General features: G+C 36.9%; 2 protein-coding genes and 4 long non-coding RNA genes across 6 annotated transcripts; 5 read left to right on the top strand and 1 right to left on the bottom strand.

Moving 5' to 3' along the window:
* Nucleotides 1–1,859: 1,859 nt before the first annotated feature.
* LOC147474179 (uncharacterized) lies at nucleotides 1,860–3,251 on the top strand. The gene is made up of 5 exons (XR_015210099.1): nucleotides 1,860–1,892; nucleotides 2,612–2,655; nucleotides 2,919–2,968; nucleotides 3,067–3,121; nucleotides 3,198–3,251. It is a non-coding gene; the product is annotated as an uncharacterized LOC147474179 (long non-coding RNA).
* Nucleotides 3,252–3,840: 589 nt separating this feature from the next.
* Nucleotides 3,841–5,969, top strand: LOC147474178 (uncharacterized). The gene is made up of 5 exons (XR_015210080.1): nucleotides 3,841–3,918; nucleotides 4,338–4,461; nucleotides 4,555–4,625; nucleotides 4,721–4,780; nucleotides 5,558–5,969. It is a non-coding gene; the product is annotated as an uncharacterized LOC147474178 (long non-coding RNA).
* Nucleotides 5,970–7,463: 1,494 nt separating this feature from the next.
* LOC147474177 (uncharacterized) lies at nucleotides 7,464–8,844 on the top strand. The gene is made up of 2 exons (XR_015210078.1): nucleotides 7,464–7,740; nucleotides 8,227–8,844. It is a non-coding gene; the product is annotated as an uncharacterized LOC147474177 (long non-coding RNA).
* Nucleotides 8,845–9,770: 926 nt separating this feature from the next.
* LOC147474176 (uncharacterized) lies at nucleotides 9,771–10,681 on the bottom strand. Its single transcript, XR_015210083.1, has 4 exons — nucleotides 10,502–10,681; nucleotides 10,312–10,381; nucleotides 10,162–10,203; nucleotides 9,771–10,063 (listed from the first exon to the last, which is right to left on the bottom strand). It is a non-coding gene; the product is annotated as an uncharacterized LOC147474176 (long non-coding RNA).
* Nucleotides 10,682–12,417: 1,736 nt separating this feature from the next.
* Nucleotides 12,418–15,150, top strand: LOC147474175 (uncharacterized). The gene is made up of 5 exons (XM_086586498.1): nucleotides 12,418–13,170; nucleotides 13,314–13,371; nucleotides 13,463–13,546; nucleotides 13,662–13,797; nucleotides 14,207–15,150. The coding sequence occupies exons 1-5, from the start codon at nucleotides 12,522–12,524 to the stop codon at nucleotides 14,492–14,494; spliced, it is 1,215 nt and encodes a 404-aa protein (XP_086442624.1). The 5' UTR covers nucleotides 12,418–12,521; the 3' UTR covers nucleotides 14,495–15,150.
* Nucleotides 15,151–16,467: 1,317 nt separating this feature from the next.
* LOC147474174 (succinate-semialdehyde dehydrogenase, mitochondrial-like) lies at nucleotides 16,468–23,608 on the top strand. The gene is given in 22 exon segments (XM_086586497.1): nucleotides 16,468–16,643; nucleotides 16,713–16,826; nucleotides 16,898–16,997; nucleotides 17,069–17,117; nucleotides 17,202–17,289; nucleotides 17,429–17,539; nucleotides 17,685–17,747; nucleotides 17,888–17,945; nucleotides 17,948–17,997; nucleotides 18,393–18,458; nucleotides 18,572–18,649; nucleotides 18,912–18,989; nucleotides 19,625–19,691; nucleotides 19,824–19,909; nucleotides 20,263–20,295; nucleotides 20,396–20,428; nucleotides 21,608–21,708; nucleotides 22,323–22,408; nucleotides 22,650–22,756; nucleotides 22,852–22,929; nucleotides 23,006–23,104; nucleotides 23,183–23,608. Coding segments are annotated over 21 exon segments (1,557 nt in total). The 5' UTR covers nucleotides 16,468–16,571; the 3' UTR covers nucleotides 23,045–23,104; nucleotides 23,183–23,608.
* Nucleotides 23,609–24,412: the final 804 nt, after the last annotated feature.

Raw genomic sequence — 24,412 nt, 5'->3', positions numbered from 1 at the left:
TTGTAAAATCCAAAGTTAACTTCGAAGATGATTTTGCAAATTTTGATTCGGCGAAAGCGAGAACAGAGTGTTTGAAAGCAGTTTTTCTAGCGACAAAGTATCATAAAAAGACATGCGGAGGAACCAAATGGTTATTGAGATTCAAAGATGGCGTAGTATATGAAGAAGAGCACCCCGCAAACGAAGAGAGTAGTGATGAAGAGGAGAGTAGTGATGAAGAGGAGTGACGAAGAGGAGAATAGTGATAATATATTTGGCAAGTTTAGAAAAATTGTAAGTATTTGTGGCAGTGTTTATCTCTACTACTAGTATAGCCTATAATGATCGTGGCATCTTAAATTCATCCGGGTCTTTTTCTGACGCATAATACCCTTGATGAATAATAAAATCAGATGCTTACATATTTATTAATGAGGACTACTTTGTCTTTTTATGTCTTTATACATTTTCAGTACCGATATTGTCCTTAAATTAAAGTATTACTTAACACTTCAAATAAAAGAAATCGGTCATTTTACATGTGATGATGAATTAAAAAACCAAATCTACGCCTCATTTTGAGTTGTACGCCACTATAAATGCAACTAATTGCTTATTAAATGACATTTAATTAGGCGGTTAAAGAAAAAAATGAAAAGACCAGAGAGAGTACGAAACCCAAACTCTCTTTCTTATCTCCTTCTCAATCAAGAACAAACCACGAACACCCCCAATATTCTAGATTAAGACCTACACCAAATTCGATCCAGATTATCCAATCCTCTCTCTCTATCTTCTCTTTATTTTTTTGTTCCATTCGATTCGCAGAGAAGACCTATATGAAGCTTTTTCTTTATCTTAAAAAATCAAAATATTTATTAGCACTCGATCGGTTATTTTCCAAACTTCAACTAAAGATTGGTTCAATCTCGAATTGAAGTCCATGAAGGTTCGCCGGTTTGTCGATCATTCTCCATGTTTCTTGATTTATTCTTTCAATCTTTTTTTTTTTTTTTTTAATTATTATTTATGAGAATCCCTCTTGAGGTTATCGCGGATTTTTGGAGTTGGTAGGTATTAACTTGACGGATCTTTATTTGTTTTGTTGTGGATCTTGTGGTGACCGAGCTATATTCTTTTCGGCTAAAATACAAGCAAATTGTTGGATGCTTATCGAAGTCATATATGGTTTAGTCAATAACTTTAGGAACTTGAGAAAAAATGAAAGAGAAAATTATTAATGTAGTCTCTTGACCTATTGTTCATTCTTGGGCTTTTCATTCAACCTTTTTATTTTACAAAGTTGGTAACTTAATATACTACGATTGATCCGGACGGATCTTTGCATCGGATGAAGTATTAAGTATTAACTGAAGTCTCAAATTTACTCGGATAGATCTTGAGGAGAAGCGTGCTCGAGTGATCTTTGAAAGATGAGTATGGTCTCACGAAGCGGATAATGGTACGTAATCGGTACATTGTCCGAAGAGATTGTTGATGAGGATAATTGGTGAGTGAACTGACACCGAGGAGAGTGTCGAGAGAATGTAAATGAACGAGAAAATGATTCCTTCGATGATGGAAGGTGTAGATGACCAACAAGATTCCTTGGAAGACTGGAAGGCTGTGGATGATCAAGAGAATGATTCCTCCGAGGGCTTGAAGGCCGATAATAACACACAAGGCGAAGTTCTCCGACGATAATGTGTTGGATCTTTGATTTACTTTGTCAAGATGTTAAACATTTTGGAAACCTCTGCTATTATGGGGATCGGATTGCAAGAGGTGCTAAACCTCATTGATGAGAATTTGGATAAACAAAATGTAGTGGGAACAAGGAGCTTTGATAAGTTCAATCGTAAGTGGAGGGCCACGTAATCGCCGATGTTGACACGGCAATTGGGCAATAATAGGTGCGTTGCCATGTATGCAGTATATACTTGAGAAATTCTTGTAACTATCCAAGATTAGTTTAATTGTAGTTTCCGGGCATCTCTTTGATTTTCCATTGCAGTTGGTCTTTTTAAAGATGATTTTCATAGCCTTATTTCACACCCAAAGGCTGTATATCTTTAAAACCGAGCCTTATACAATTATAATGTAGTTGAATGCTGTAGAGTTAAAGAATTCTTTATGGATAAGTTTTAATGTTGGCTGCAGAGTCTTAGGGCGTGTGGCACAAATATCTGAGATATGGACATTCAAATAGGTTTAGTGAAAAGAGAATTGTAATTGACTCCCGGTTCAACTTGCGTGTTCAGCGTAAATGTGTTTTTCAATCGATTACTATTTTCTCGATTGGTGATTTAGTAGAGCATCGACCTCATTATATACTCCTACTCGAGCACGGTTGTCATTATGTTCTCATGATTTCTGTGGTAACTTTGACTCGCGTTTGAAGTAAAACGAAAATGAGCAAGTCTGTGAAAACAAGATTCCCGCAATCCAAATTGGGAATCTAAAATCTGACTGTATTGAAAGTGTACAATGCCTATATCCATGTTATCTGCTGCCAATAGAATGAATAGATAGTGATGGCGCTAGATATATGATGTTTGGGTCCTATGGGCTAGGACGCTAGGCTCTTTAATAATAAGTACTGCCTTATCCTGAATGATTTTATGCATTGCAGAGGTTGGATGGGGTTTGTAGTGGACTCGTAGTGTGTTGAATAAGGTATGCCAAACTTTCAAGTAGATTTGCACTTTTGCAGTCTTTTGGCAACTTCCCCATCTCTCTTTTATGAAGCTTCTATAGTCTAAGACCATTTTTTAAATTTACATGTACAACTTTCTGGCTCAGTTATTTCCTAGCGAACCTCCAGCTTATTGATATGTATATAATGTATAGTATGTGCTACACTGAATTATGATGCATTTTAATACCCATTGTCGATGCTTCTATTAAATTTATGACTTAAAATGTGTTGGATTTGTCAGTAACAATGTGGAAGGTGAAGGCAATTTGTTACCAGTCAGTACAACGTATGGTAGGTGTTCCAGCCATTTCTCTATTAGACTACCAGCTGCTTTTGCTTGCTAACCTTTGAATTTGGTTTGAATTTAAAATCAATATTTTTCTCACCAGAAACCTTCCTGCCTTGCATCGGATTGCTACATTGCGCCATGATGAGTTGGGTCAGGTATGTGTATTAGTAATAGCTGCTATTTTGGTGAAGCACCTTAGAGTATATCACTAAGCTTTTGGTGGTGATGCAGGAAACACTTCTGAACCTGCTACTTCACAATTACCCTCATTACAATCTATATGATGGAATGACGAGAAAAGCTTAGGTCAAAGGCACCACGTTTGAAGCACACTCAAATCAGCGGGTAATTTCTATTTCCTCAACCCGTATATTACTTTTGAGATTCCTAAGATGGTGGTCATGCAATATGGTAGTTGTGTTACAAGTTGTCGATATTAACTTTTTGTTTTCGTGAGCGTTACATTTAATCTATTTGTTAGAAATATAATGAAAATGAAGTTTGTGAGTTGAAGGATACCGCGAACCGATATGGCTGATTTCTTTGTTTGGCCACCGCGGTGAACCATGTATAGGATTTCATTTTCGTTGAGATTCTTATTTTCATTACCGTTATTGTTGAATTGGTAGTGTTATAGCATTTATGTGTCTTGTGATAATTCTTTTCTTTTATGTGGAGTGTGTTAATACCCCCACCCAACTTTCCTTTTGCAGTTCGCGGTACACTGCTCGTTCGGACAAGATTAAGCACCATTTAGTTAGAGCAATACCGGATGCAAAAGAAAGTCTTTTGCAAGCACTTCATAAAGCACTGGCTCGACACTTTGCTTCCGAGTCGGTGCAACAAATGGGCTGTGATAGTTCGCTACAATTTTGGGGAAATTCACGAGAGGACCGTGTTCATGCAGAAAGGAATGAAGAAGGCTTTGAGGCCATACTTTGAGCTTACAAATGTAAGTCGGGAGTCATTTAAGATATTCTTTCCTCTTAAACATAAACATGCTTAAGTCTATTATGTATTTCTAAGCATGAAGTCACTCGAGTGCTCTAAAGGCTTATTATTTATTAATGTAACTGTATATATACTTCTTTTTCTTCGAAAGTAAGATGGATTTGATCCATATAGTGAAGCCACCACAGTTTGCTAACCGTTTAAAACTGATATGGTTATTAGTAAAAAATTCCCATTACAATTCTTTTTCCTGCTAATATAGTGGTTGTCTTAATTGTCTTGAGGCCAACGTATCTCAAAGACATGCTATATTGCTTTTGCATGATAGACTTAAAACCTCTTCTTAGTATGTAGTGTTCATGGAACATTATCCATAAAAGTATGTTGTTCATGGTGTTCATTTTTTTTTTTTTTTAAAAGGAAGCAATTCTAGGCTCCCGGAGGGACTATCTTGACAAGGTGTAAACATTGAAGATTACTCATCTTTCGAGATACGACAGCTTCAACTGATGTCAAATCTTGCTTAAGTCAGCCGCTCCGTGAAGTTAGTGCTTTTGGCGTTGTTTATTGTTTTTATGTATCAATTCACAAAAAGATGTTTGTTTCCCCCCTCACTTGGTGGATTTAACTTATACAGGCAACTGCACAAAAGCAAAAAAGCAAGCAACCAATGCTGCTTCTGCTCAAAAGGCTTTTGATATATTGAAGGTACTTTCTGATTATTATTATCTTGATAAGATAGCTTCATATGAAAATTTTGAAAATATATGCAAGGTATTGAAGAAATGTATTTTGGATAGCAGGCCAATCCAGAGTTGAATTGTATTTGTTGCAAACAGTATGGTTTGGGCATTGAGGTGAAGGTGGCTATCTATTTTCTAATGTCATTGTATCTATATAGATAATCCTTGCATGGTGCTCGATGTTTATTCAGATTCAAGGTCATGTCTGTGGTGGTGGGGATATTTTGGTTTCTTTGTGATCTCTAACCACTAGATCGATTGAGTAATAACTTATTGCAGTAGCCAAATATTCAGCTCTTAATTTCTTAGAACTACTATAAAGTTCCTCTTATATTCCTCTTATGTTAGCAAGTTTGAACTCTACATTGATTGAAGAATTGCACAGTTCCGCTCGATTTATTACATCGTCTGTGTAGATCATCACATAAAAAGAGGTCTATGAAGATGTATGATAAGCATTAACTTATGTATCAATTTCTCCATCCACAACATACATCTCAAACTCTCTGAATAGCATATATATATATATAAGATTCGGAATATTTTGTATGTCAATATATTTGTTACTTCTTGCTCTTTCTTTCTTTCGGTTGTTATTTTTTCCTCTTTCATGTTATGAATATTTTTAAAGAAAATATGAACTATGGTCCACCTATTGTATTGATGCTCAGTAAGGAACCAATCATTTGGAGATATTTTGAGAGGCTTACTTTTATTTTATTTATTGGGTTTGCGAACATCAGTGTTATAATATGCTCTTCAGAGTTTTAGTTGAAATTTATTTTGCTTTTTCTATGTGCATACTTATGTTTGAAACGAAATGTGTCCATATATACAAATAAAAACAATGAGGGAAGACAATTTGATTTATTTATTTGATTTATTATTTTTTGCAAGGAGTGCTCATACGAAGAATAGTTGCTTCATTATCGGGACTCCCAAACATTGGAATCGTTGGACGACCTGCAGACAATTTGAATTTATCTTTCTCTACCTATGGACGCGGCCCATGGAGAGATCTGTTTACATCTTTCCAATACGGGATAGAGTCCCATGAAAGATACACACATATTTGCGAACATCTTCTGTCTTAACAATAAGGTTGCCTTCTTCCATGTCCTCATCTGTCATCTCTAAGTACTACCCAACGCATCGGCAATATTTCAAGGCAACTTCAAAAGCTTAACATGAATCTATTTACCCTCAAAACAATTGTTAGTGTATTATGTATTTTGTTTTGTGTTTTGCGTTACCTTAGATTTTTATTGGACTGAATCTTTAAAAATAAAATTAGTTCTCTTAATTGAAACGGTGGTATATCTTGATAAATATGTTGTTATATTTGATTATTGTTTTATTGACCTACTGCCTTTTTCACTAATTTAGTTAGTTTGACAAATTTGACTCTTATTATTAGAATATGGCTAATTTTCACTAATTTTCACAGTAATTAAAATATGGCTAGCATTTTGTGTGACACAGTGCATTTAGAAATACAAATTTAGCTTCATTTTCATTTACACATTTACAGATTGAATGGCTTTATGCACTTATTATACAGGCGCAACGCGCGTGCCAATTTGCTAGTTAGAATAGTTAATAGATCTTATACGTAAAAAAAAATGACTAATCTAAAACTTACTTATAAATGTTATATGTGGCCGAGAAGGCGAGAACCCCCTCCCTAAAAAAACAATAGAGCCCATGATATTAGTCCATTATTGAAACAAAATGTGCAATCATCATGTCATTCTATTATCACCAAATTTTCTTATTCTAAGCATGGACTCAATGATATGAAAAGAGTCGCTAGAAGAACAATAGAGTGAAAATTAATCCCTTTTAATTTGATTATTATTTTCTCACGTTGATCAAAGTTTGCTGCTGTAAGAGCATTCCTAATGCAAATAGTTTTGAAGGAAGATATCAACTTGTCACCCTTATGAGTAAAAAACAATGGCCCAATGTAAAGATGATAATGAGAGTAGTTTTTTACTAAGTTACAATGAGGATAACACTTGTTATTTAGACAGTTGCCGATTTATGATTTTTGGGCGAATTTTTTTATTCTGTCTCGCGTGTTTTTTTTTTTTTTTTTTTCCGGAAGGGATGTTTCATTCCGTCCTGCGAGTTTTTTCATATTTTTTTTGAACGGGATGTTTCATTCCGTCTGACGTGTTTTTCTTTTCGATATTTTTTTATTTTTTCCATTCGGACGGAATAAAATGTTTTAGACGGAATAAAACATTATGTTCGAATTTTAAAGTCACATTTGCATTAAGCAACCCACCCCCTAATAGCTCCTCACCAAGAAAGTAACTACAAGCTAACAAGTTGTTATTTGCCATTTAGAATTTTGTTAGTTTACATTTAGTATATGCATAGTTCTTGATTTCTGAATTGGCGAAATTCCGATGAGTTAAAAACAGGAATTATGTTCGAAATATCGGCTTGTTTGTTTGGAATATGCAAGGTCCAAAACAGTTTAACCTAGATCCTTGAAATCAAATCCTAACCATAGATATAGATGTAATGGTGAGAAATACAACAATTCTCCAGCCGCCGTATCTCTCATCTTCTAAACGGATCATATTCTCATTTACTTTTTTTATTTTTTATTTTTTTTATGCATCACAAATTGATGAAGAAGAAGCTCGGAAAAAAATTCATGATTTTAGTAGTTTTATTCGCTCCTAAAGCTCGTCGGTATTCCATAGATTTACTCAAACGGTACATTCCGAAATATCCATCGGAATTCCGTAGGCGGTAGGCATTAAAAGTGTGGACCCAACTTACCAAATATGAAACCGAAACCGAAACCGAAAGCAGATTCCAAAGAAACAATAAATACAGATTGAGGGCGTTTCTGGTGAGATATAGTATTATTATGGCACCACCACGGCGTTCTCGTGTGAGACAAAAAGTTGTTTCGGTGACGATGGTTCTTATTTGGGACCTGTTGTTCAGAATGATTTTGTTCTTGATCCTCCTGCTGCTTCTGTTAATAAGAAGAAAAATCTCGCCCCCGCCGTTCTCCTAGTCCCCTGCACCATCGGAATATAAAGTTCAGTACTATCGGGGTATCTAATTTTACGCTTTTCTTTTTACTTTATTCTTGTGTCTTTCTGGATCACATTTGTTCGTATAAAGAAATGCTTTTCTTACTTCACCTTCAATTGAAACTGTTGTATCTTACAACGTTTTTTTTGTCCATATATTCCTGCTTTTTTGGTATGCAAGAGAATAATTGAATGAGCACACGAGTAAGAGAATAATTTCTTTTACGAATTTTCACAGTATCACCGTGAGATGATACATGGTCCGGTGACCAGTATCCATTTAGACGGTCATATCATTTTGGCCTGTCTTTGTAAACTACCTACCATGTATTTATCTGGTATGGTATGCAGGAGACCTTCCATATATTGTAAGGTGTAAAACTTTATCTTTTCCACCCGGGTGGAGAAAATCTGGACTCTCTTTTTAGGAGGTTCATCTTTTTATCAACAACAAACATATATTTATTTTGCCTCATACTTACTATTGCCTTTTGCTTCTCATACTAGGCGCAGATGGCATGCTGCATGAAATCGATCCAGAGGCGCTGTGTCCAGCATGTGGTGAGAAAGTTGATCCCCACGATAACCCTAATTGTATCTACGGAGATGTGTCCCCGCCTCCCGTATATGTGCCCTCTGGTGCCACTATTGTAGAGCGTCCGCCGCGTGTATTGAATACTAAAGAAAATGCGATAGACAATACAATCGCAGTTCGAAATCTCCCAGAGAACTACTCTGATGCTGACTTGTGTCAAGTGTGCAGTGCTTTTGGTCCTTTGGCTGATGTTGAAGCCATACTAGACGACGAGACTGGCTTGTGCTTGGGCAATGGCTATGTCCGATTTGAAAATATCGATGATGCAGAGAAAGCGATTGAAGGTCTCAACATAAAATATGGGTATGATGCTATGTGGCTAGTCTAGTCACTAGTTGTAGGGATTGCTGTGTTGATTATATGTATCTATTACAGTATCCCTAGACTTGCAATGATGTAGTAGTGTGAGTCTCGGTACGTGATGTATCTTCTCATTTGAGTCCTGGCACAATTCAAACTTTAAATTGGCCTATTCCTTTTTATGTTTCATATGGTTTATTGATAAGACGAGGACTGTCAATTTCACTAAATTCATGGGCCTAATGATGCATATCTATCATCCCTTAAACGAAATAGTAGAATTTTCAGGAGTAATAATAGTTAATAAAACATAGTGGATCAACTAGCTGCTAAGCCTTGCTGCCCTGACAAATTTCAAAGGAAGAGGAGGGATCTGTCAATCTCCATTTTGCCATTGCATTTGGGTTAATCAGTAACTCCTCAGGAAGTCCTCACTCGTTACTAACTCATTATAGAGTAAAGATCATCTTCAGGTTTTGCAGGGATGTGCTTTGTCATGAATATTGGTGATTTGAATTTTGAATGGGGTATTTTGAAGGGTTGATTATCCTTTTTACACGGTACACGTACTCATTTCTAAACGAACTGTCTAACTCTAAACATCATAATACTCATGAGCAGATTATATGCATGTCTTGTCAAATCTAATGAGAAATACTATATTGATTCTGCTGAAGATAACCAACTTTTATAGAAGTAAAATATGCATGCAGCAGAATTAAAACTCACGCGCAACTCAATAACTTTGAGGGTTCTTATTTGAATTTTTTGTTTTATGGGAAATGGTTCCTGGACAGTGATGGTGAGTACACGCCATGAACTGTTCTCAGTTCTCACTACTGCAGAAGGAATCACGAACAAACTGGAAAGAACGGATTCTGCAGATTTAGCCGTTCTACAGAAAGTTTTCATTTTATGGGCCTGATTTTTATTGATCATGCAGAGGCGTTCAGACCTTCAGGGCCGATAGTTTGAGAACTGATACTTAAATAAAGTGCCAGTGATTTCCTTTGATGTGAGACTTTGAGTTTGGAGATGCACTTGTCATTCATATTTGCCTCTCCAAATTGCATTCGTTTCCTCGCACACAAGAAAAACTGTACATAGCCTAACCCATTCAATACAGCATTATATAAATAAGAACTGTTCTCAAGGGATTTCCACACTCGTGAACAGCTGAACTTAATTAACGAGTGAGGTTGGCATATGCTTCTACAATCCCCTCCTCCCCATGTCGCTTGACTTCTCCGTTTTGAAAAAAGAATTTTTTTGAAGAATACTTTTTGATTGAACAACCTTCATTCCAGTCTTTCATAAAGTTGATGAGCAGGAAGCAACACTCCCTCTTGTCTGCCGTGTATTGTAGGAGTTGCAGCTTAGACACTTGTGTGCGACTATATGGAAATGGACCTCAGAGGTTGTCCCGCAGTCATTGCAGAGGATCCAGACCTAGCGTTTGACAGTACAAAAAGATTTTTCTTTAGATGCAAATCGGCTAGAACTAAAAATGAAAGCAATGATGAATGTTTTTCTATTGTAATCCATACCATCTTGTTCTGATACATTTCTGGCATTGGTGTAGAAGTGATCTCAAATCAGTTTTTAATAAAATATTAGATGAATCTGAAGCCGAGTCTTCGAAGAGAATAATTGGTTGTAACTTATACCACAACAATTTCTGGCATTCACAAACATACCTCTTGATCAAGCTTTTCCCACACTTTAGACATATCACATACTTATCTTGAGCAAACAGGACAAGCGAACCTACAAGATCGTAAACTAATTACTAATCCAGATTCAAATGTCCTAGAGAATTCGTTTTTTGAAGTTAGATTTAATGACAATGCATTGCTGTTCATTTGACAATTGTTAAAAAATACTTACTTGAAGTGCATCTCCATCTCTTTTAAGCAGTCCAAATGTATAGTATGACCACATTGCAAAACACTAATGTCTTTCATCGAATCAAATAGATACTGAACAACAATTGGAAAGTAAAAAAACCTTCTTAGAATTAAAGTCTTCATCTAGGTTGTCTACTTACAAAGACATAAATTAAGACAACATGTGACGTCGAGTTAACTAATATACACATAGAGCCCTGCTGACTCTTACATCTTTGCAAATAAAATCTCTAGTTAGTTTCTAAATTGCAATGTTGCAAGGGTGTTTAATTTGTGGATATATTGGTAGAAGGCCCTGCTATTTAATTCAAACGAAGCAGAGCCTAGACCAAAAAAGTTGCAATCCACACGCAAACAAAAGCATACTGTAAATAAAAGTAACTACAACCAATTTGTGGGTTTGTAGCGAGAAAAAAAAAAAACAAAAAAAACAACCAATTTATGGGATTGGGCCTAATTTTGTGACATAAAAAAGAGGGGTGGATTGTATAATGGTGGGCTGGGGGCCGTGCAACCAGCCAGTGAAAATCTAAAAGTCTACTCCACTGTCTTGAAATGTATATTGATTTTGACTGGTACGATTTCGTATAGATACGCGCGGGAGGGATGTTGAATGATCATCATACATACATACATACGTTTACTTCTCTACTCAAACAACAGGGCACTGATAATCGACACAACTTTGAATGCGAACGTTGATCGACAAAGGAGACAATTATCATGGGACGGCTTCCCAACCTTCCTACATATGTTTCTCTCACAAGTGAACATATATTGATGGCAGAACTACCAGCAGCATCCTTATAATTTATTATTCACCTTAAAATATCACTCTTATCTATACTTGATTTATAACTTTATTGTTTTAACGTCGCTGTAAAACTCGCGTGGTCCACTTATATGTTAACTTTACGCACCCGACCACTGATGATTGTATTGGTCATCGATCATCGATCATAATCTTTAACCACTCTAAGTAATGTACCTGCCACAATTTCACCATCCCAGGCCAGATACTGTGACAAGTTCATCCGTATATGGATATAATTTTTACCCTATGGCCTATGCAACTGATACCTATTCCATTCTCTTTGTGATCCATTTGAACATCATCTACTATTTTATTTGTTATTTGCTTTTGCATCATAGTATCTCTTTAATTAATCATTATATATGCAATGAAATTCTTATAGATTAGGCTAATATTCTTATTGGAATGTTCTGAATTAGACGCAGATTTGCCACAAATGCTCATATAGCCTCAGTGGAGATGATGTTACAGTCTAGGCTATAGTCCTACTGGAGTGTTTCTCAACTGAGGATCATGTCCAATTGGTCCAGCCATTTATGACGGAACTATGGAAGATTCCAGTTTCAAGGCAGAGAAGTTGAAAGTTGAAACCATAAAGATAGAGTAAAAAAGTGTCTCATTACCTTTCTATCTGTCCATTTTTAAAGAGATATGAAAAGAGAGAGTATAGTATAGAGAAATTCTTGCCAGCTAGAAAGAAATTCTCAATGATTGGTCTCACCCTAGTGTTAGTTTTACCTTCCTTGTCCACCACTCCAGCTAGGGACTAGGAAGCATACAAGTAACATGCAATAAATACTTTTTAAGATAGAAAAGAGGAGAGGGGTGGGGTGTAACTAAAACACTGTAAGAGTGGTGGCTAACCATGTTAGCACCTAGCAATTTCCATATATCTATTCCCCATGTTACCACCTTGTGCACCCGTTAGAAAAGGTGATAATCTATGCAAAAGGTTTTATGGATCGGTTTGGAATATGGAGGACCCCAACTCCTCCATGTTGGTTTGTCTAACTACTCCCCTACCTGTCCTTCCCTCCCTTTGTATATATATCAAACCCACCCTCACAGCCCCTCCATATTCTTCATTGCCTTGTTATGTCATTTGCCTAACAGGCCAAGTAGTATTACTTATTTCTCATCTCATCAAGTCTCTTCTTCATTAATACATATAGTTGCCAGGACATAAATGTGCAGCTCTAAGGCTAAGCCATGCCAGGGTGGTGTCCTGGTTGATCTTATTTCCCCACCCTTGGCTGAGATAGACGGGCGTCCGGTGCTTCAGCCAGGTGGAAACCGTGTCCCAATCAGCTTAGAACGTCGTAATTCATTGAAGAAATTGTCCCCAAAGGCTCGTCCATCACCACCAACTTCCAATACTCATAAAACCAAGCCTTTGTCCACGCCTCCGATTTCTCCCAAGTCCAAGTCTTCTAGTCCTAGACCTCCAGCACTAAAGAGAGGAAATGATCCTAATGGATTGACTTCAAGTGTGGATAAGACGTTAACGCCGCGGTCTACAGCTAAACTAGTCAGGAAGAAGTCCAAGAAATCTACTGCTAACAATGGCAGTGGCGGTGGTATTGTTGTTCCTACTCTTGAATTTTCGTCATTAAACTACTCTTCTTTGTCTATTGTTGAGAGTCCGGGCAGCATAGCTGCGGCAAGGAGAGAACAAGTGACACTTCTTCAAGCACAGCGAAAGATGCGAATAGCTCATTATGGAAGAACTAATTCAGGGAAGTTTGAAGGGAAGGTTGTTCCACTGGATTCTTCTTCAATTTCTACAACTCCCCATAGTCAAGAGAAGAGATGCAGTTTCATCACAGTCAATTCAGGTATGAAGAATGTCCAGTACTAATTTGTTTACCAAATTGTGTTTGACATAACTTGTGGAGTTCTTTATACATAACAGAACAGTTTTTGACAATGGATTATCTTTTGGTCATAGACTCATACTTATGTTGGCTTTGATGTGCAGATCCTCTCTATGTTGCTTACCATGATGAAGAATGGGGAGTTCCTGTTCATGATGACAAGTGAGTTTTTCTTCTATAGAAGTTCTCTTTATAGTTTTTCTCCTTCTAAAACACAAAAGAGACTGACATTTAGCCTATAAAAATGGTACAGGCTGTTGTTTGAACTAATAGTTTTGAGTGGTGCACAAGTTGGAACAGATTGGACTTCTATCTTGAAAAAACGCCAAGAGTTCAAGTGGGTTTTCCTTCAAACCGAACCAATTAAATTCTTTTAAAAGACACATACTATATTTATTTAAGATGTGATAATGAGACTAATATGGAGAAATATATGTTGTTCTGCATGGCAGAGATGCATTTGCAGGATTTGATGCAGATGTTGTTGCCAACTTCAATGAGAAACAAATAACATCCATCAGTACTGGTTATGGCATTGATTTGAATCGTGTTCGAGGAGTTGTAGACAACTCTAAACGTATCATTGAGGTAACAGAACATCTTAAGTAGAACTTGTATCTTTTGTTTCTTCTGTTCTGAATTTTAGTGCAATTAAGCTCTGTTTTCAATGCTATGTAGTTATGGTTAAACCGTTAAATATGTTTGCTGAAAGAAATGCAAAGCTCTTAGACAAAAGAATATTCACTGGTGAAATGACTACTAAGGCTTACCAACCTCATCAAAGTCCTTAAACTTACTCTATCCCAACATGGTGGGCGTAGATGATTAAATCACTTAACAGACCCATGTGGAATCAATATTTAGTGCTGTCGTACCATTACCATGTACCAAAGTCAAGGGGTTTATAATTCATTGTCCATAACATGCTGTATATCTTTTTGTTACTTATTGATATATATTCCATTGACGTGTGTTGTATGTAATGTATTATTTGCAGATTAGAAGAGAATTCATGTCATTTGCCAAGTACTTGTGGGGATTCGTTAATAACAAACCTATCATCACTAAATACAAATCATGCCACAAGATCCCAGTGAAGACCTCAAAGTCAGAGACCATTAGCAAAGACATGGTGAGGAGGGGTTTTCGGCAGGTCGGCCCTACCGTGATGCACTCCTTCATGCAAGCTGCCGGTCTCACAAATGACCATTTGATCAGCTGCCCACGCCATCTAGAGTGCATCACGTTGGCGTCTCACCGTCCTACCGTGGCCCTTGCTCTATGATAACAGGAATAGGCTGGACGGGGAGTATAGTGAAAGGAATGAAAATAACAAATAGTGGTCAAGACAGAAGATTTGATTTGCTGATACATTAGTTCTCTGATTTCCTAACTATATTTTACTCTTGATTGGTTGTGTATACTATAGTATTACAGAAATCGTGGAAACACCAATAATTAAAGATATATATGACTGGTGAGATTTAGTTGACAGTGATGGTCTGAGATGGTTTATTAAAGAAGATAGATGCTTGCTTGGTTATGGGGGTGCTGTGAGTGACATATGAGATGGTGTATTGTGGCATTGTGGTGGTGGAGACAGACAGCATGTGGATTGGGAAGACATAGCATGTGTTGGTTGTCAGATGCTTTCATTCCATGTGACCACCACATCTTCGTTATCTTGATTCCTTTAACAGGTTGTAAATGATAATAGTGTGGAGTGTATGTTAGGTAGGACCACCATTCCCATCTTTGCTCCTATTATTATTGGGGTCTGGTGTGGGAGTCAAGCGTGTGCTCCTTTTCATGGGGACCGGAGTTCCATTTTTACTGTACGTTACGTAACCTTGTAACTGTAACTCTGTAAGTGAGTACGTACAAATCCCATGTTTCAGGGGATGGTGTGAGTTTTCTAAGTGTTCATTCTTCATTCATAAATTTTGTCATGTGGTCATTTACAGCTTACCGAATTATACTTTGTAAACCAGCTAAGAGTCTAAGACAAGTATCCTGGGCATGTGCTCAGCATCAGTTGTTTTTCTTTTTATATTTTGGTCATCTCAAGATACAAGAATCTGCCTGGGCGAGCCATTGCTCATGCGCTTTCAAATCTACAGCTTACCGAATTATACTTTGTAAAGCAGCTAAGACAAGTATCCTGGGCATGTGCTCAGCATCAGTTGTTTTTCCTTTTATATTTTGATAATCTAAAGAGTGATACAAGAATCTGCCTGGGTGGTCATTATATGTAACGGAATGTCGGAATTCATCCAAGCTAGCCATTGCTCATGCGCTTTCAACTGAAACATGATCGAAGTTAGGAGCAGCTAGAATGTGTTCTAGAACAAGGCGGTAAACAGTGAAAACACAATAGTGGGAAAATTAAACTGTGGTCTACACACTTGTTTGTTATAGTAGAAGAAAAAGTGCATAGAAGAACACGTACTCTTGGACTTTAAGTACTCAAGGAGCGATTTCTCATCACTGGTTTCAGGAATCAGGAATAAAGATGTCCTTGTGAGCACTTACATTAGATTCTTAAATCAGTCTTCTACCTGACACCCTGACATTTCTTTGTTAAAAGCAGCTAGGTTCTCATTCACATTCAACAATCACAACTAACTCATGATGAGGTTAGAAGGTGGAACTGTGCACAGGCCTTTGAAGAAAAAGTCTGTTCGTTGGATTATTCCTAGTACATTTTATTAGAAGCTAACTAAGTAGTATCTCTTCACTTCTCCAATTAATTGTTGGTTTCTTACAAGGGCCCGGGAAAAGAAGGATTGGTTTCTCAATCGTCATCAACAGTAGAACATTTGCCAACAATCTTGGTAGAAAGGGGGGCTATGCGGACAAAAACCAACTTGGTTGGTTTTTCTGTCTGTCCTCACCTTATCTCATTTTTTCTTCGCCCCCAATACCCTTTCTCCTTCACCCATCAGGCCATCTCTCTCCTCCGCATCACCCAACTCTCTCTCTCCCCCACAACTCTGCTCACTCCCCACTGCCACGCAGTATACTAGTCCAGTGAGCGGAGCGAACGATATTGTGCCGGGTGGGGTAGATGGCCCAAAACGTTGTTTGGTTGGTTTCTGTCTATTCTCATTTTTCTTCTCTCCATCTTGTTCTTCCTCCCCGCTCTCCACTCTCCACTCTCCACTCTTCCTACTAGTAAAATAGCTAGTGGGTGCATGGCCCATTTTTTTTTGTGTTTTAACACACGTGGAACACCTAATAAACTGGCATTTTTGGCGGCGACTATTCTATTCGCAAACAAACAAAGTGACAACATCAGTAGTTAAAGTGAAGAAGATAGAAAGAGTGACACGTTGTTTAAAAAGAAAGAGTTTTTTGACACGATGATGATGACACGAATAGCCCTCCGTAGTTCCAAGTTACTCATCTCTCGCGCCTCCTCCACCCGACGTCAGGTATTTATTCTCTGGCTTTTTTTTATCAGAATCAAACTAGTTATTAAATATTTGAAATTTTGATGATAGATGAGTATGGACACCAAAAGTGTAGTTGATCAGTTGACAAGTAAAGGTCTCATACAAACTCAAGGTCTTATTGGAGGCAGATGGACTAGTGCTTATGATAACAAAACCATTCAGGTCTGCCTTTCTTTTTCAATATTCAACATAAATTTGTATCAACCAAACTAAATAAATTCAATATGGGGCAGGTTTGTGATCCTGCCACTGGTGATGTCATAGCTAATGTGGCTTGCATGGGTAGGAGAGAGACTAGTGATGCTATCTCTTCTGCCTATGAAACTTTCAAAAGTAAGTATTCATTGGACTATCATTAATATGTTATTCAATCCTATTGATGATTTTGTTGTTTTGTTTTGCAGCTTGGAGCAAACTCACTGCAAGTGAAAGGAGCAAATGTCTAAGAAAATGGTATACCAAAAAAAATAAAAATTTTGTATATGAAATTTATGTTTTGTGGAATGCTGTATTACCAACACTTCATGCTTTTTGAAGGTATGATTTACTGATGGCTCACAAAGAAGACCTTGGGAGACTTATAACATTAGAGCAAGGGAAGCCTTTAAAGGAAGCTATTGGTGAGGTATGCCATTTTACCCTGTGGCTTAATAATACTCGCACCACCTGTTGCATTATATTCTTGTGTTTATATATTATTTTAATATATGTATTGCTTTCCACTGTCCAGATTTTACCTGCTTAGATATTTGTTCATTGTACAGATTAGTTATGGAGCTAGCTTTATTGAGTTCTATGCTGAGGAAGCAAAACGTATATATGGTGATATTATCCCACCAACACTTGCTGACCGCCGATTATTTGTTTTAAAACAGGCAAGTATCTTTCAAGTTCATCAGTTTCCTTTGAAAGTTAACATACTGGAAATTTTACTTGCTGACATGTATGAGTTGAAATTAATCCTATAATAAACTATCAGTACTTTATTAAATATGGTATTGCATTCTTCTTCTTCTGTAGCCTGTAGGTGTCGTTGGAACTATTACACCGTGGAACTTCCCTTTAGCAATGATCACTCGCAAGGTATACATCATGCCTTTCTAGTTTAATCACCATGGTGTTGTCCCCTTTTGGCCTGTAGTTTGAGTATGGATGAATTTTTACTTGATGCGTTTGCGCTTTGGTCGAGATCGTAATTAATTTCCCTATTTATGTTGTTTCAGGTTGGGCCTGCTCTGGCGTGTGGCTGTACAGTAGTTATCAAGCCCTCTGAACTTACACCCTGACAGCTTTAGCAGCAGCCGAGCTTTCTCTTCAAGCTGGCATACCACCGGTAAACCTTACTGCATAAAGTTTACAATGAGGGTCAATGTATTCCATGCTTTCTTTTGCCTAGCCATTTTATTTCGTCTAGTCAGTTAAAATTTTTGGGCAGTAACAGAAACAGTCAAACTTTTCGCGTATTGGTTCCTTTGGTTTTACTTGATTTGACAGCCTCTCCAATTGACATCTACATGAACTGCTTTACTTGATTTGACTAGCTCTCAAATATGAATCTTCTCATATGTATTGATGGCTTTTAAACTTCGTGGACTATTACTTCCTCGTATACATTTGGTCTCATACTCTCATCAAAACATTATATTTTCCTTCATGAACCACCATTTTCCATTTTCAATTTTTTTTTACTTCTTTTTGCAACTTATAAACTTTTGACTCAATAATCAGGGTGTTGTGAATGTGGTCATGGGAAATGCTTCTGAGATTGGAGACACAATCCTCGAGAGTCCACAGGTGAAGTACCTTTAGACTACTGAACTCTCCCTTTGTATGCTGACGTGAGCTAATCACCTTTTGGAGTGGAGTTAGTATTTGAACATTGACCTGTTCTTTTACCCCCATTTTAGGTGAGGAAGATCACATTCACAGGCTCAACAGCTGTTGGAAAGAAATTGATGGCTAGTGCCGCAGGAACTGTTAAAAAGGTATAGTATCTAATCTATATAGAGAACCTGATTATTATCATTGTATTGGATTCTACAATTTATTATTGACCCACAGTACAAATGTGAAAAAAATGAATGACATTTGTATAACTCGTAATGATGGACTGGAATTCTTCTTAGTACGTTGAGGTTTCAATGGTACAACTGATCTTGAATCTTAGGTGTTTAATAAAAAGAGCTTATATCTTTCTAGTAGAAGACATCACATTTTTAATTTCATTTTGGATTTTGAGATTTCCAGGTATCCTTGGAACTTGGTGGAAATGCTCCTTGCATAGTTTTTGATGATGCGGACATCGATGTGGCAGTGAAAGGAAGTGTAAGTTATAATGTGACTGGATTAGCTATATTAGGTCTCCACTTATAACTCGAGTTAGCATGTGTCAGATAATTAGATGTTGAGCTGCATGTGTGTTCCTCGTGTAATTGGCATGTTTTGTCTAATGCTCATTTTGCTATTAAATGTGAGTCGTGCAACATGTTGTGGACATAATGCATATGAGAACAATTTGGGGATCCCTACATAACACATATCAGTTTATATATCTAAAAGAAGTAGTTTACCTGTAATTAGGTTTCTGTTTTCTTCTTCTTTTTCCTGGTGATTTTTGTTCAATCGGTAATCCTATGGATGTAGATGGTACACTTCTATAATATCTTTGTCTGTTTATCCACTGACTTTTGGTAACTAAGATACTATTTAGACCCTATTATCAATTTTGATAACTTATAATATTTATATCTTGTTTGCGTGGACTTTTTGATGATTGGACTTTTTAAAATGAGACACATGCAACACTAGCAAAGCAGTTATTAGGCATATGTATTGGTGCTCTCTGTGTTGAAGTTGATGAACACAGACATGTCCATTCAAGTATTTTATTCAATCCCATTGTCTTAGGTAGTTCTCACCTTGTTGCCCTATACAACTGAATCTATCCTGTGTATCTACAGATTGCAGCGAAGTTTCGTAACAGTGGTCAAACATGTGTGTGTGCAAATAGAATACTAGTGCAAGAAGGTATAAGGGTTGCAGTGAATATTTGCTATGTTTTTATATCTTTTGTCTCCAAACTTACTCTCTCTCTCTCTCTCTCTTCCAGATCTCTTGGAGTTCTACTTTACCTTCTGTATTGTCTTTTCTCATGTGCAGGCATTTATGAGAAATTTGCAAATGCTTTCTCTGCTGCTGTTCAAAATCTGCAAGTTGGTAATGGCTTCACAGAAGGTGTTGCACAGGTAATCCTCCAATTCGAACCAAGGTCTTACCGTTGTTAACGTTCCTAATCTGTACTTATCAGTCTCTAATCTAAATAACATTATGTGAGGGAAGTAATGTATATCTTATGTTTTGGCAATACCAAACAAGAAACCATTGTGTATTCACCTAATTACGTTTGAACCTTAAACTTTTTTGTCTAATGTAAATGTTGGTGATTTGTTCCCTATCGCTAAAGAATTTCAAGCCAGTAGGTCAGAGATTTCACTATATTATTTTTTCAAATTTGATTGTTATAGTTGTTTATATTGAAAACCTCCAAAAACTATTTGTACATGGTGATATCTGCTTATTCTTGATGTTATTCTTACAGGGTCCACTAATCAATGAAGCTGCCATAAAAAAGGTTAGTTGTGTTTCAACTTTTCTCATTTTCTATAAGCACTTTCTGTTTTTGCATACTCTTGTTTATGCAATATCTATACCCATTGTTTATTTTGTTGCAGGTGGAAACATTTATTCAGGATGCTGTCACAAAGGTAACTTCATACCTCTGCAAATATCAGCTTTAGTTTTCTTAGATCATAAGATCAGAATAGAGATGTTGATTTTGAGCAAAACTTTTAACATTTTCATTTATCAAGGTAATCTGTCAAAATTGCGTCCTTTGTGTGGAACTTCTTTACATATAATACTCCCTTTGGAATTAGTAGAACTTAGTCTATACTGTCATCTATTCTGAGATGTACAAGATATAAGCAATCAGCAAATAAGATAACCTACAGATGCATTTAAGTGTCAAATTGGTATTCCAATACATACCAAGGATCATATAGTAGTACAAGTTTGTACTCCAGGACATAAGCTGATGCAGAGCATTAGTTTGTTACTTTGAAGACATAGGCATGTGTCTATGTTTCCTCCACATTTTATAGGCGTGCGACTATAGCTTGAGTCAAGCCCATGGGTCGTGCACATGTTGGATCGTGTGTACAATTAGGAGTCCACTAGTTTAATTGTTTCAAGTTATTATTTGCCACGTGTCTATTTTCTATTGGTTTACTTTGGTATTAGGGTTGTTATAAATAAGGGCTTGTAGTTAGGGTTCCAGTTGGTAGTTGTGTTTGTTTGTGTTTATGAATTATTGAGAGATTTTCAATAAAATGTGAGACTTTTAGGGCTTTGCAAAGTGTAGATTTTAATTAAATATTGCTTCCGCCACTTCAATCTACATCATAAGCAGCCATGAATTTCTATACGCCTACTGTCAAAGGATCACCATCTGTTGTATAAGGTTCTTACAAATTAGACACTTAATGTCAAAATGTTTTGCTCTAAGGTTCTTACAGAGCTATAATGGTGTAATGTAATCAATGCCTATACGGTCTCGGAATACCAGAACCCTGTAAACCAAATCCTAATGGAATATACTATATACCCAAAAAAAAAAGGGCCAAAGTTTTGTCGTTTTGCTCTTCCACGGCGGTCTTAGAGAACCAAAACTCTGTAAAACAAATTCGAACAAAACAAAATATAGTCAAGTAAAAGTCCAAGTTATTGTCACTGAATTCTTCCTTGAACATGCATGCAAAGATAAGAAATGGCGATGCTACTATTGTTGTACGTTTGTGTCTTACTATTTTGCATCAGGATAAAAGAGACTTATCATCTTGTTTGTAGTTTACATTAATTGTTGGTTCATGATTCTTCTCTTAAAGGGAGCTAAAGTTACCCTTGGAGGTAAAAGACATAGCCTTGGGATGACATTTTATGAGCCTACAGTGGTCAGCGACGTCAAGAGTGAGATGCTTTTATCAAGGTAAACTTTGAAGACATAGCTCCATGGATCTGATGAAACTTCATTGCTGATATTTTGTTTAGTATATTGTCACGATCATTGATCTGGCACATTGGTGCCATCCTCTATTGTGGACTTGCTGTTGCATCGGTAGGTGTGGGGATTACAACTATTCACTGCGTAGGTTTAAGATATGAACCATTAGTTATTTGTTAAATTGAACTATCAGATCTCTTGATTATATTTTCCTGCAATAACTAAATATCCTCATTCCATTGAAAATCATACCTGAATTTTCTTAGTGAATATTGTCCATTTCAATTAGTTTGGTGCAACAATCAAGTTGTCAAACACTTTCAAATGCTATTTTAGCTTGTTAAACACGCCTTAAACATGATGGGTTCTCTATTGATTCCGTGCACAGAAATATCTTCCATTTTTCTCCTAAATATTTAAAACATGGCTTATTTCAACAGATTTTTCTTCTAGGGATATTGAACACTAACCAACCCACTGTGCTATTGGTTCCTGTGTTACTAGTTTTCTGGAACAAGATATCTATCATCACCACTCCAAGTACTTTGTTCTAGTTCCAACTTCTTGTGACTATATATACTACTCTGTAATTGCTGTAGGGAGGAAGTATTTGGACCTGTTGCACCTATTCTTTGTTTTAAAACTGAAGAGGAAGCTATCCAAATGGCCAATGATACCAATGCTGGTAGGTATTACTGCGGTATAATGATCTGTATTTTCATTTTTTGAGTTTGCATCGATTTGTTGTCTGATATGGAAACTGTTATCCTTTAATTCCACATCTTGCAGTCTTTTACTTAAATGGTTGTCTGGTCACAGAATATTTAAAAGTTCTCTTCCTTCACATGCTGTTACGAAGTATTCTTTGAAGCATTAGGTGCTTAAATTATGACTACTTAGTTATGTATTTGTGTTCGCGTGTGCAGGACTTGCTGCTTATATGTTCACAACGAATGTCCAACGTTCTTGGCGTGTTGCTGAAGCTCTTGAATGTGGGCTTGTTGGTGTCAACGAAGGAATAATCTCTACAGAGGCAAGAGTTTACTCAAATCTCCTTTCTTATCAAAGATCAAGGGTGGACCATTAGCTGAATTTGGAAATCTGATTGACATTCTTAAATTGTTACAGGTTGCTCCATTTGGAGGAGTCAAGCAGTCGGGTCTGGGCCGAGAAGGTTCCAAATATGGGATGGATGATTACCTGGAAGTAAGTCTATGTGCAACATATTATCTACTAATCTTCTTTCATGGCAGTTAATTTCTCACTGGTTGTGTTCTTGCAGGTGAAATATGTGTGTTTGGGGAACATGTCAAGTGCATGAAATATTGGTGACTGTCTGTCTGGAGGCATGGAGCTCGAATTTGAACATCTTGCAGAATATGTAGGAACATCCTCAATGTTTCGATGAATTAATGCAATTTCGGTAAAATTTTTTAAATGGATGATAATGTGTTTGCAGATTAGAAGGGAATTCATGTCATTTGACCAGATCATGCCACAAACCAACATCAAGTACAAATCATGCCACAAGATCCCAGAGAAAACCACAGTCCATTTAGCAAAGACATGGTAAGTAGAGCTGTAGAGGTGATTTTTATTGAAGGAGATGGATACTTTCTTGGTGATGGGGGTGCTGTAAGCGATAAGACTGTAAGTGAGATATGAGATGGTGTATTGTGCCATTGTGACATCATGTGGTCTGGGAAGACAACATGTGTTGGACGTCAGATATTTTCATTCCATGTAACCACCTCATTATTTTTCACGGATGCACTCACTGCTAAACATAGAACATGATTTTTGTAGAAGTTTGTTCAGTGCTCTGTGGAAGTACTATCTCTTCACTATTTAACCTTGATCTGAAGTTGGTGTTTTCTTGCTTTTAGTTACTGTCTACTCTCCAGTCTCTCTACAGAAAAGTGCCTTAGATATGCCACTCCACTTGAAGAATAAAATGATATTATTCTCTCTTTCTCTCTCTCCCCTCATTTTTATGAATGGTATTGAAGAACGATTTTTGTTTTTCCAAACATGGTCTAGGAAAAGAAAATGCCAGCAATATAGTTTATTTCTCAATCATGCAAATGACCAGGTTGGTTTTTGGAGGGCTCGAAAATTAGACAAAAGAAAAGTTTGCCATTCTTAAGCTTACTCAAAATGCCGGAATTTTGGATTATCATGCATACTTACCAAAATGATCCCAAACATATAAAAAAAAAAAAAAGCAAGTAAACAGTCCCTTTGGTAGTAATAGGTTGGCGTGGCTTTTAAACAGGAAACCAGCATTTCACTTATTTGGTTTACCCGCTCTATTTATGAAGTGTAAACAAGAATGGGCAATATAGCAACAAAGAGTTGCAACTACACCACCTCCAACAGCGACGATGAGGACAATGATGGCACGAATGGCTGCTCTCCGTAGCAGCAGCATTACCACATCGCGTTCTTTCATAACTCGTCGTCAGGTGTGTAGGTTCTCTTTTTTTTTTTTTTTTAAGTCTTTCATTTACTACGTACATATTCACTTCTTGTTTTGACAATGGACTTTTAAAATGTGATTTTGATAGATGAGTGTGGATACGAAAAGTGTTACTGATCAGCTAAGAAGTAGTGGTCTCTTACAAGCTTAAGGTCTTATGGAGGGAAATTGTCAAATGGACTAATGCTTATGATGGCAAAACCATTGAGG

This window comes from Coptis chinensis, unplaced genomic scaffold, assembly GCF_015680905.1.
Source record: "Coptis chinensis isolate HL-2020 unplaced genomic scaffold, ASM1568090v1 utg1247_pilon_pilon, whole genome shotgun sequence".
Lineage (NCBI taxonomy): Eukaryota > Viridiplantae > Streptophyta > Magnoliopsida > Ranunculales > Ranunculaceae > Coptis > Coptis chinensis.
This window is presented reverse-complemented; position numbering and strand designations above follow the sequence as displayed.

Excerpts from the sequence above, each read along its gene's own strand:
- LOC147474175 (XM_086586498.1), top strand. The coding sequence starts at position 12,522 with ATGTGCAGCTCTAAGGCTAAGCCATGCCAGGGTGGTGTCCTGGTTGAT. Across the intron at positions 13,171-13,313 it reads TTTCATCACAGTCAATTCAG|ATCCTCTCTATGTTGCTTAC; the intron begins GTATGAAGAATG and ends TTTGATGTGCAG. Across the intron at positions 13,798-14,206 it reads ACTCTAAACGTATCATTGAG|ATTAGAAGAGAATTCATGTC; the intron begins GTAACAGAACAT and ends TATTATTTGCAG.